Source organism: Pelmatolapia mariae, unplaced genomic scaffold (assembly GCF_036321145.2).
Source record: "Pelmatolapia mariae isolate MD_Pm_ZW unplaced genomic scaffold, Pm_UMD_F_2 NODE_ptg000303l+_length_29857_cov_1, whole genome shotgun sequence".
Lineage (NCBI taxonomy): Eukaryota > Metazoa > Chordata > Actinopteri > Cichliformes > Cichlidae > Pelmatolapia > Pelmatolapia mariae.
In genome coordinates this window covers 6,046-17,902 of record NW_027051993.1, presented here as the reverse complement: position 1 = coordinate 17,902, position 11,857 = coordinate 6,046, and the positions used below count along the sequence as shown (strand labels likewise).

Below are 11,857 nucleotides of genomic sequence, written 5' to 3'. Positions count from 1 at the left end.
TCATTTAGTGAACTACTACTCAATTTTTGGGGGTCTCAGAAATGCTCACTCTGTTTGTACATCACTTATTGTCAGCAATAGGCTCATTCTGCTTTGTGGACATAAATATGTGACATTATTTCCTCTGTGTTTTATGAAACTAGAGCTGCATGATAAACAATGAAACAGCTTCTAAAAGTTTGACATCAAAGCAAATCTAATGTCTGTCACCAAATTTCAGCATATTCTTCATTAGGACCCTTTGTCATATTTTTCATGTTTCATACAAACTAAAGTGATACACAACATATGCAGTGCTATACACAGATATTTACATGTTTCTAAGAGTTTGATAATGAAGCTGTTATCAACATCCTGCACCATGTTCTTGTTCAATTTGGGAAAAACACAAGACTAGTTACAAATAATCAGCGTCTGCTGTTTATTAAATAGCCCGCGTGCATTATGATCCCTCAGTGCAATCATATTCTGCTTGAACTGCATTCAAAACAATTGAGCAAATATTTTCAGCTTATATGGCTGAAACATTTTGAAATGATGAGCTTCCAACAATGAGTAAGAGATGTGGAGAGTTTGGAAACATCTCATTAAGAAAGATAAATCAAACATTCGTAGTCATTTTAATGAGTGCAGACTTGTTGAAAATGCAGAGGAGATAGTTGTGAACTGAGCTTCAGAGAAAAACAACATATTGATATTAACTCTGAAGCTTTGAGTGTAAAAAGACAGAAAAACAACATGTGGATCCTGGAATAATGGGAGCTTCCATCTTTAAAGGACTGAAGAGAAAAAAGTTTACAAGGAATCATTTAGAACAGTTTCAAACATCAACTGATTGAATCCATGAATCTGAAAACGTGTTTCTGAGTGAAAGAGAGACATGTACAGACTGAACTATATGTTCAACAGTCAAGAGTGTTTCTCTAACAGGAGGACACTCGTTAAACTCAACTCAGCACAGGGACACTGAGGAACCAAGATACCTGAATCTAAACCCAGGATAAAGAGTTTCAGTGAATGTGGTGCTGAAGGTGTGAATATGAATCAGAGTGTCAGAGGAAACTCTGTAGAAGGACAGAGTGCCAGCAGGAACGTCCACATACACCGCTACTCTGTTAGAGACAGAGGAGGAGGAGGAGGAGATGGATGTTCCTCTGTTATTGTGCCAGACAGAATGAGGACCATCATCGTAGCAGATCAGGCTCCAGGACTGATCATTGTATCCAAACCAACAATCTTTACTGTCTCCTTTCCTTCTGATTCTTCTGTAACTAACTGACATATAAACCCCTCCTTTCCACTCGACCTCCCAGTAACAGCGACCAGTCAGACCATTTTCACACAGCAGCTGAGGCCAGTAATCAAATCTGTCTGGATGATCAGGAAATGACTGAACCTCCTCCACATGTGCCACCATCCTGTTGTTCTCAGACAGTTGGAGTTTTGTGTGTACTGTGTTTGTGTCGACTGTGAGTTGACAGGAATCTGATGGAGAGAACAAACACAATCCAGCTGCAGGTATTAATCATCTGTTCATTGATTGACTCCTGACATCAGAGATGTGAATGAGTGATGTGACAGTTTGAAGATGGTTGAATGTGTGCTTCTTTATTTTCATGAATCACATTAAAAACCCACTTACATTTCCTCAGACCTGGTCTCAACCATCGGACTCCAGCAGGCTCCACCCTGAAAGGAGGAGGGGGGAGAGGTCAGACCGGCACAGTCTCTTTCAGCATACACAACTGGACATTACATGGCTCTCATTTACATACTGTTAGACACTGATAAAGTAACAGTGCAACATTTTCATGAATACACTTATGAGGAAAGCATCGAGAGAACAGTTTACCCTGCCCGGGATAGGGTTACCGGGGCCCCGCCCTGGAGCCAGGCTGGGGAGGGTGCCCGGGGGTGAGCGTCTGGTGGTCGGGCCTTATTCCATGGGCCCCGACCAGGCACAGCCAGAAAAGGGGACATGGGCCCATCCTGCTGCAGGCCCACCACCCGCATGAGGTGCCGTAGGGGTCGGGTGCATTGTGTGCCGGGAGAAGGCCAGGAGCAGATGCCCTGGCGGACCGATCCCCGGCTACCAAGACTGGCAATAGGGACATGGAATGTCACCTCTCTCGTGGGGAATGAGCCTGAGTTAATGCGTGAGGTTGAGAGGTACCGGCTAGATATAGTCGGGCTCACCTCTACGCATGGCTTGGGCTCTGGAACCAGTCTCCCGGAGAGGGGGTGGACTCTGTCTCAGTCTGGCGGGCTGGGGTGGGAATGCTACGACCCAGTGCGCCTAAACATGTAGTGAGGGTGTGCTGGGAACGCCTCGCAGAGGCCCCAGTCCATGAAATCTTCAACACACACCTCTGGCAGAGCTTCAGCAGCATCCAGAGGGAGACTGGGGACACTGAGTCCTAATGGACCATGTTCAGCATCTCCATTGCCAAAGCTGCAGCATTGAGTTGGGGCCGCAAGGTGGTTGGTGCCTGTCGTGGTGGTATTCCCCAAAACCAAATGGTGGACACCAGAGGTGAAGGGAGCCACAAGGCTGAAGAAGGTATCTTGTCAGGCTTGGCTAGCCTGTGGGACTTCGGAGGCAGCTGACAGGTACCGACAGTCAAAGTGGAATGTGGCTGAGGCAGTGGCTGAAGCAAAAACTCGGGTGTGGGAGGAGTTTGGAAAGGCCATGGAAAAGACTTTTGGACTGCCTCAAAGAGATTCTGGTAAACCGTCAGGCGTCTCAGGAGGTGGAAAGCGGTGCTCTACGAGTATTGTGGATAATGTTGGTGGAGTGCTGCTGACTTTGACTGAGAAAATAGTCGGGCGGTGGAAGGAATACTTGGACGACCTCCCTAATCCCACTGACATGTCTTCCAAGGAGGGAGCAGAGTCTGGGGATGAGGGGGATGACCTGCCAATTTACAAGTGCGAGGTCACTGAGGCAGTTAAACAACTCCTTGGTGGCAGAGCCCCTGGTGTGGATGAGGCCCTCCCCGAGTTCGTGAAGGCTCGGGAATGATTAGGGCTGTCCTGGTTGACAAGCCTCTACAATGTTGCGTGGAGATCAGGGGCAGTATCCCTGGACTGGCAGACCAGGTTGGTGGTCCCCATTTTTAAAAAGGGGGACTGGAGGGTGTGTTCCAACTACAGGGGGATCACACTCCTCAGCCTCCCTGTGAAATTCTATACCAGGGTGCTGCAAAGGAGAGTTTGGCTGCTAGTCGAACCTCGGAAACAGGAGGAACAATGTGGTTTTCATCCTGGTTGCGGAACACTGGACCAGCTCTTTATCCTCTCAAGGATACTTGAGGGCGCACGGGAGTTTGCCCAACCAGTCTATATGTGTTTTGTGGACTTGGAGAAGGCATTCGACCGTGTCCCTTGGGGTGTCCTGTGGGAGGTGCTATGGGAGTATGGGGTGTCTGCACATTGCTACGGGCTATTTGATCCCTATACAACCATTAAGAGCTCGGTTCACATTGCCGGCAATAATTCGGACTTGTTCCCTGTGGGTGATGGGCTCCACCAGAGCTGCTCTGTGTCACCAATTCTGTTCTTAATTTTTATGAACAGGATTTATAGGCGCAGCCAAGTGGCGGAGGTCTTTCACGTAGGTGGTCTCAGAATCTCATCTCTGCTTTTTGTGGATGATGTGGTTCTGTTGGCTTCATCGATTGCTGGCCTCCAGCTCACTCTGGAACGGTTCACAGACGTGTGTGAAGCAGTGGGACTGAGGATCAGCACCTCCAAATCCGAGGCCATGGTTCTCAGCCGGAAAAGGATGGAGTGCCCACTCTGGGTCCGGGACGAGTTCCTACCCCAAATGGAGGAGTTTAAGTATCTCGGGTCTTGTTTGTGAGTAATGGGAGAAGGGAGCCGGAGATCAACAGACGGATTGGTGCTGCAGCTGCTGCACCAGTCCTTCGTGGTGAAGAGAGAGATGAGCGCAAAAGTGAAGCTCTCAATTTACCTGTCTGATCTACGTCCCTACCCTCACCTATGGTCACAAGCTGTGGGTAGTGACCAAAAGAACAAGATCACAGATACAAGCAGTGGAAATGAGCTTCCCCGAACAGTGGCTGGTCTCTCCCTTAGAGATAGGAGAGGGTAGGGAAGTTCAGCCATCTGGGGAGGGGCTCAGAGTAGAGCTGCTTCTCCTCCACATTGAAAGGAGCCAGCTGAGGTGGTTTGGGCATCTGACAAGGATGCATCCTGGGTGCTTCCTGGGTGAGGTGTTCCGGGCATGTTCTGGAACACCTCCCTCAGTGACTTTGATGACTGGTGCCAGCAGAACTACCTCCAGATCAACACAAGAAAAAACAAGGAGCTGGTGGTAGACTTCCACAAGCAAATACATCATCTACTACAACCACTAAACATCCAAGGTATGGACATTGAGGCTGTGGTACCTTGGTGTACATCTGAGCAATAAACTTGACTGGACTCACAATTTAAACACCCTCTACAGAAGAGGGCAGATCAGGCTGTACCTGCTGTGGAGACTGAGGTCTTTTGGAGTGAAGCGCTCACTACTGAAGACTTATGACTCTGTGGTGGCCTCAGCCATCTTTTACGGTGTGGTCTGCTAGGGCGGCAGCATCTCTACTGGTGACAGGAAGAGACTGAACAGGCTGATCCAGAGGGCCAGCTTTTTTCTAGGATGCCCTCTAGACCCAGTGGAGGTGGTGAGTAAGAATGGAGAAAGGAGAATGGTGGCTAAGATGTCATCCCTGTTGGACAACATAGCCCAACCCATACATGGGACCCTGACAGCACAGAGCAGTGCTACCCAAGATGTGGGACAGAGATGGCAGCTACCTTTACAGGGTAAGACTCAGCTGAACATTTCTATCTATTTCACACCTTGGCTCATGTGATGAGGCACATAATTAATAACGGTTCAACGACCATTTTTAAAATAACCAAATTTTCAATTAAATTAAATACCTAAGTCTCTCCAAAATTTGATTTTAGAACTGAAGAAGCTTCTCATATGAAATGTCTGCAAGAAAAATTTATAAGTCCAGTTGCTCTTTTCAAGCTCCTTAGATTGTCTGTAATGAGCAAGAAAAAAATCTTCCCTTCATTTGTGACATCTGCATGAAACAATCAGAAACTGAATGTTGGACACAGCTGATGTTTTCAGCTCTTCCTCCTCTATCAGACATTCTCTCCATACCTGAGAGTGTCTAGTCTCCAATGTGGATCCTTCAGTCCAGCCAACAAACTCTGGACTGAGTCTCCTGGATGATTGTAGCTCAGGTCCAGCTCTCTCAGATGGGAGGGGTTGGAGCTCAAAGCTGAAGCCAGAGAAGTACAGCCTTCCTCTGTGATCAGACAGCCTGATAGACTATATAAACACACACACACACACACACACACACAAAACAATACATTTGTTAACACTTCACTAAAGGCTTATTTTCAATTATTTTTATGGATAAAATATCCATTCAAATTCAAATTTTATTTGTCACAAACAAATGAATGATAGTCAAATGCCAAGTCCAAGATACATGTAGACTTGTTGGTTAAATTCCATGCACCCTCAAACACCTGAAGAAGACTTTGTAAGATTTCTTGTTTAATTTGTTTAAGAAGAAATAGACAATTTCATCAAATTCGGATATGTAATATTGTAATATTTTTTTCGATAGGCCAAGGAAAACCAGTTATAATGTGAGTGTGCAGGTGCGCCTCCAGGAGTGGTGGATCCCGAAGATGGTACACCAGGACTGAATGCTGCTCTGGAGGCGGAGTATAAGGCGGCGCGGTTGAGGACGGCAATCATCCATCCTCGGTTTTACTCCAACCAGCTGGGGCTGCGACATGCTCTGTGTTGCTTTGCAAGTCCAGGAGGAAGAAGGAGTGGATCGCCTTTTCAGTTGGGTACAGTTTTCTCATGTTTAGTTAGTCAGTGAGGTGAGTGATTGTTGTTTGGTTATGTTTTTTGGGGGCTAGGTAAGCAATCGCTCCTCTGAGTTAGCTTCCCTTATTGTTGTTTGCCATTCGAGAAGCCAAGCAGGAATCCCTTGGTTTCAGCCCAGCTGATCTTGTTTTTGGACACACGGTATGTGGGCCATTGCGATTACTTAAGGAGAAATGGTTGTCCGAATCACATCGGGTGGAGGATAATGCGTTGGATTATGTGTGTGCTTTTAAGGAACATCTCTCTTGTGCAGTTGGCCCGCGACCACTTGAGGCGAGCCCAGGGCAGTATGAAAGCACATTTTGACAAGAAATCTGTGGTTCGGAATTTTGGAAGAAGGTGCTGGTTTTGCTTCCAGTGACTGTGTCAACCTTTGTTTTCTGACTACCGTAGGCATCATCAGCAACATCTGTCCTGTGTCATGACATCACGGTGGAAAGGCCGATAAAAACAGCACGCTTATCGTGTAAACTACACAAAGCGGAGCTTGATGCAGTAGAAAGTTGAATATCTCATTGAGCATGGTCTTGCCATTTTCAGTCATGACGTGTGGAGCTCGCCTTGTATTCTGGTAGCGAAAGCGGACAATATGGCCCGCTTCTGCACAGATTTCCAGAAAGTGAATGCGGTTACCAAACCAGACTCGTTTCCGGTCCCGCGGATGGAAGATTGCCTCGATCGTGTTGGTTCTGCTCAGTATGTTACAAAGCTGGACCTATTAAAGGGGTACTGGCAGGTTCCATTAACACCTACCGCTTCGGAGATCTCTGCATTCGTAATGCCCGATCACTTCCTCCAATACACAGTGATGCCTTTCGGGTTACATAATGTGCCCGCAACATTTCAACGCCTTGTGTGGCAGGTGCTGTGTGGAGCATCTAAGTGCAAGGCATACTTGGTTGACGTAGTTGTCTATTTTACCTCGTGGCCTGAACATCTCGCAACACTTTCTGAGGTGTTTGGGCTGTTCAACGATGCCTCCCTCACGCTCAACCTTTCTAAATGTGAGTTCGGGAAGGCTACTATTACCTATGTGGGCAAGCAAGTGGGACAAGGGCAGGTATGGCCTGTGACTGAAAAAGTTCAGGTTGTTGTGGACTTTCCAGTGTCACAAACTCGGCGCACGTTGCGTCGGTTTCTGGGATGGCAGGGTTCTATCGGGGGTTCTGTAAAAACTTTTGTTTGATTCAGAGGAGCACGTTTTTTTCCCTTGTTGTTCTGGCATTGGCTACGGCCCACAGTAGCCTGTGTTACTGTTCTTAAAAAACACATGGTAACCAGATCACCGATCGTCTCTGTCTTCTGTCGGAGGGATGTTACAATATGTTATATAGTTTCGTCTGGCTTGATCGCAAATGGTGTTCTATGACTTTTGATGGTTATAGCCCTTTATACTTTTCAATATATGAAATTTCTGCACAAATGTTGGTCCTATTGAAATGAATATGAAACTACAGTCCATCTAGTGGTATGAATGGCAAACTACAGTCATGGTGCGTTTGGCTTCCTCTAGTGAAAGAAAGGTAAACTATACTCAATAGCAGTAAATTTTTGCTCTAGTTAATATTAGCGGTTGAAGTTTTAAATGATTTCTTAAACATGTTGGTGATTTAACGCTAAAAAATAAAAAAAAAACATTTTTTTAAGTGTTTTTTGTGAGATTTTAGGTTGTGTTAAGGCAGTAAGTCAAAATGGAAAAACAAACAAACAAAGAAACTGCCAATTTAAACGTGAGGTTGTGTTGAATAGAATGCCAACAAAGCAGACATTTTCTTTTAATATAAAAGAATAGAAAGGTCACATTACAGTTAGTGAAAAACAGCCATTTACACTTTTGACTTCTGAAGGGTAAATGACTGCCTGACTGTCTGAATTCTAACCTGAGAGATTCCAGTGTACAATATGGACTCTCCAGTCCTGCAGACAGAAGTTTCACTCCTAAATCTCGCAGATCATTGTTACTCAGGTCTAGCTCCATCAGACTAGAGGACGGGGAGGTCAGAATTGAGGACAGAGCCTTACAGCTTCTCTCTGAGAGGTTGCAGCCACTTAGTCTGAAACAATTATTATTGAAAATAGTTTAATTGTTTCATGCAGACAAGACAAATACACTTTATATCATTTTGTTACAAAAATCTTTAAAATGAGTACATATTTACTTACAGAGCTTTGTTGGAGACGTTGACCACTGGCAGCAGCCTCAGAAAAGCCTCCTCTGAAGCAGAGTATTTCTTCAGGTCAAACACATCCAGATCTTTTTCTGATGACAGTAAGACAAAGACCAGAGCTGACCACTGAGCAGGAGACAGTTTGTCTGCGGAGAGACTTCCTGAACTCATGGACTGTTGGATCTCCTCCACTAGAGAACGATCATTCAGTTCATTCAGACAGTGGAACAGACTGATACTTTGCTCTACAGACAGACTGTCATTGATCTTCTTCTTAATGTACTGGACAGTTTCCTGATTGTTCTGTGAACTATTTCCTGTCTTGGTCAGTAAACCTTGTAGGAGAGTCTGATTGGTCTGCAGTGAAAGACCAAGGAGGAAGCGGACGAGCAAGTCCAGGTGTCCACTTGGACTCCGTAAGGCCTTGTCCACAGAACTCTGGTAGAAGTGTGTCTCTGCAGATTCTCTTGTTTCACGTGTCTGGGAGGTTGTTTGCTGTTCTTCCAGCAGATTGACTCCAGAGTTGATGAAGGTCAGATGGACATGAAGAGCAGCCAGAAACTCCTGAACACTCAGGTGGATGAAGGAGAACAGTCTTTTCTGGTACAGTCCTCTCTCCTCTTTAAAGATCTGTGTGAACACCCCTGAGTACACTGAGGCCGCTCTGATATCAATGACACACTGTGTCAGGTCTGATTCATAGAAGATCAGGTTTCCTTTCTGCAGCTGATCAAAAGCCAGTTTTCCCAGAGACTCAATCATCTTCCTGCTCTCCGGACTCCAGTGTGGATCTGTCTCAGCTCCTCCATCATATTTGATCTTCTTCACCTTGGCCTGTACCACGAGGAAGTGGATGTACATCTCAGTCAGGGTCTTGGGCAGCTGTCCTCCCTCTCTGGTTTTCAGTACATCCTCCAGAACTGTAGCAGTGATCCAGCAGAAGACTGGGATGTGGCACATGATGTGGAGGCTTCGGGATGTCTTAATGTGGGAGATGATCCTGCTTGCCTCCTTCTTATCTCTGAATCTCTTCCTGAAGTACTCCTCTTTCTGTGGGTCAGCAAACCCTCTGATTTCTGTCACCATACCAACACACTCAGGAGGGATCTGATTGGCTGCTGCAGGTCGTGTGGTTATCCAGACGCGAGCAGAGGGAAGCAGCTTGCCCCTGATGAGGTTTATCAGCAGCACATCCACTGAGGTGTACTTTCTAGGGTCAGTTATAATTGTAGTTTTGTGGAAGTCCAGAGGAAGTCGACACTCATCCAGACCATCAAAGATGAACACAACCTGGAAGTCTTCAAAGCTGCAGATTTCTGCTTCTTTGGTTTCAGTAAAGAAGTGATGAACAAGTTCCACCAAGCTGAACTTTTCCTCTTTCAGCACATTCAGCTCTCTGAAAGTGAATGGAAATATGAACTGGATGTCCTGGTTGGCTTTGTCTTCAGCCCAGTCCAGGGTGAATTTCTGTGTTAGGACTGTTTTCCCAATGCCAGCCACTCCCTTTGTCAGCACTGTTCTGATTGGTTCGTCTCTTCCATGTGAGGCTTTTAAAGATGTCTTCTTGTCTGATTGTTGTTTCTGGTCTGTCTGGTTTCCTGAAGGCCATTTCAATCTGTCTGACCTCATGTTCATCATTGACCTCTGCAGTCCCTCCCTCTGTGATGTAGAGCTCTGTGTAGATGTGATTCAATAGGGTTGGGTTTCCTGCTTTAGCGATCCCCTCAAACACACACTGGAACTTCTTCTTTAGTGTAGATTTAAGTTTACACTCACTCCAATAGACGTCTCTATTCGAAGTTCCTAAAAGAAATAATAATTGAATTCAATTCAATTTTATTTATATAGCGCCAAATCACAACAACATTCGCATCAAGGCGCTTGAGATTGTACAGCAGAATAGTCCAAATATCAGTCCAGAATTTTTATATTTATGTTTGACTATCACTTTAGGGTTAGACATTAGTAAACAACCTGTTCAACCAGCAGCTTAAATCTTTATAGAAATCCTCTTACTCTTGTGCAGAAGGTCAGCTAGCTCATCCTGCTTCATTCTCCTTAAAAAGTCAGTGTGATCTTCACAAATGCCTCTCTGCTGCTCCTCCTCTGCTCCTCATCCTCACCCTCTTTCTCCTCAACAGTTCTCTGACCCTCCAAGTATTTCGGAAAATCTGGACTGACAACTTTCTGAATCTTCTTCAGTTCATTCTTCACAAAAGTGATGATGTTGTCCTGCAGTAGCTGGAATAGAGTATTGTGTGAATTAATATGTTACATTACAACCTCAAACTGGTGGTGCAGTGGAAGAAGAGAGGAACAATGAACAGAGGGAAACCAGGAACAACAGACAGAAATAGCCAGGTTATATGAAGGTGTTGTCATAATCATATTTCTGTTGCAGTCCACAGCAAATCCTGATTCTGGAAACAGAGTGAATATTGCTACATCATGGTAATTGTTAATTGTTGTTAAATTGGAATGTTTAAAAAAACAAGCAAAAAAATAAATCAAATTCTGAGATCAGATAACTCAACTTTGCATTGCTTAAAGTGGAATAAATGCTATAATAATATGATAAATAACTTTTTCTAAAGTTTTCCAATCATTTATCCAGCTTACATAGTTTATTAGACACTACCATGACAGCCAAAAATTTAAGGACATGTCTGTAGCAATATGTGTCAAGGTGGTCATGGGTATAGATAAAATTACAAACACATTTTTTTTTGACCAGCCCAGCTGTCAAAGCTCATTGTTTATTTGAAACAATGTTTAGTTGTGCTTCTAACCTGTCTTATCTTGCAATTAATACTACAAAAAACTAATACTTGCAATATGTTTGAAGTATAAATAGCCGTTCTTTTTGAGAAATGACTGAACAGAATAGATGTAAAAGTAGTTGTACATGTACAGACCATAAATATGGAGTCCAGCTGTGTTTGATGCTGCTGGGTAGACTGACTACTGGGAGTCTCTGAGATCTGCTGGTCCACTCTGTGGAGGAATCATGAAGAATTAGTTCAACACAGGAGAAAGATCAATATTTTAACTGCTGAGTTTTAGTTCTCAGAAAACACCATCTTAATGCTGCTGGCAAAAAAAAAAAAAAAAAAAAAAAACGAAATAAAAAAGGAAAAAAAACAGCTTACACCTATAAATACCTGGAGCTCTTACAAGAATAAAGACTGGTAAATCTTTTGTAATATTTCCAATCGTCTAATTATCTTAACAGTAATGACACACATGACATGTGTCATTAGCGTTTTCTAACCTGCCAAGATTAAGGCACAGAGTTAGCCATCCATACCTGACCCCTTGGAAACTACATAAATTTCTGTGTAGTTTCTCAGCCATCATGGAGCTTGCAAGACAGTGATTGGACTTGTAATAGCAGTCTAGCGAGGAAGGAGCGGCTGGCAGGTCCAGCGGCCATGTGGTGTGGAACTTGAAGCCAGTCAGTTAAATCAATCAACAGACCCATACTTAAGTGTCAGTATCAGGCAAGCGTTTTAGGCTAAGGGAAGCATCTATAATCAGTGTTGGGAAGGTTACTTTTAAAATGTATTCCACTACAGAATACTGAATACATGCCCCAAAATGTATTCTGTAACGTATTCCGTTATGTTACTCAGAGAGAGTAACAGATTCTGAATACTTTGGATTACTTAATATATTATCATGTTGTTTACAACTACGTGAATGTACTATTGCTGTGATTTATTACTGTTACTGAAGGTCTGCGGCTCCGAAACGTAAT

General features: G+C 44.3%; 1 protein-coding gene across 1 annotated transcript; it reads right to left on the bottom strand.

Moving 5' to 3' along the window:
• Nucleotides 1-376: 376 nt before the first annotated feature.
• On the bottom strand, nt 377-11,067 carry LOC134622973 (NLR family CARD domain-containing protein 3-like). The gene is made up of 7 exons (XM_063468230.1): nt 11,016-11,067; nt 10,117-10,341; nt 8,096-9,903; nt 7,813-7,986; nt 5,183-5,353; nt 1,643-1,689; nt 377-1,485 (listed from the first exon to the last, which is right to left on the bottom strand). Exons 3-7 carry the CDS (start codon nt 9,736-9,738, stop codon nt 953-955), a joined length of 2,568 nt encoding a protein of 855 aa, XP_063324300.1. The 5' UTR covers nt 9,739-9,903; nt 10,117-10,341; nt 11,016-11,067; the 3' UTR covers nt 377-952.
• Between the last annotated feature and the right edge of the window lie 790 nt (nt 11,068-11,857).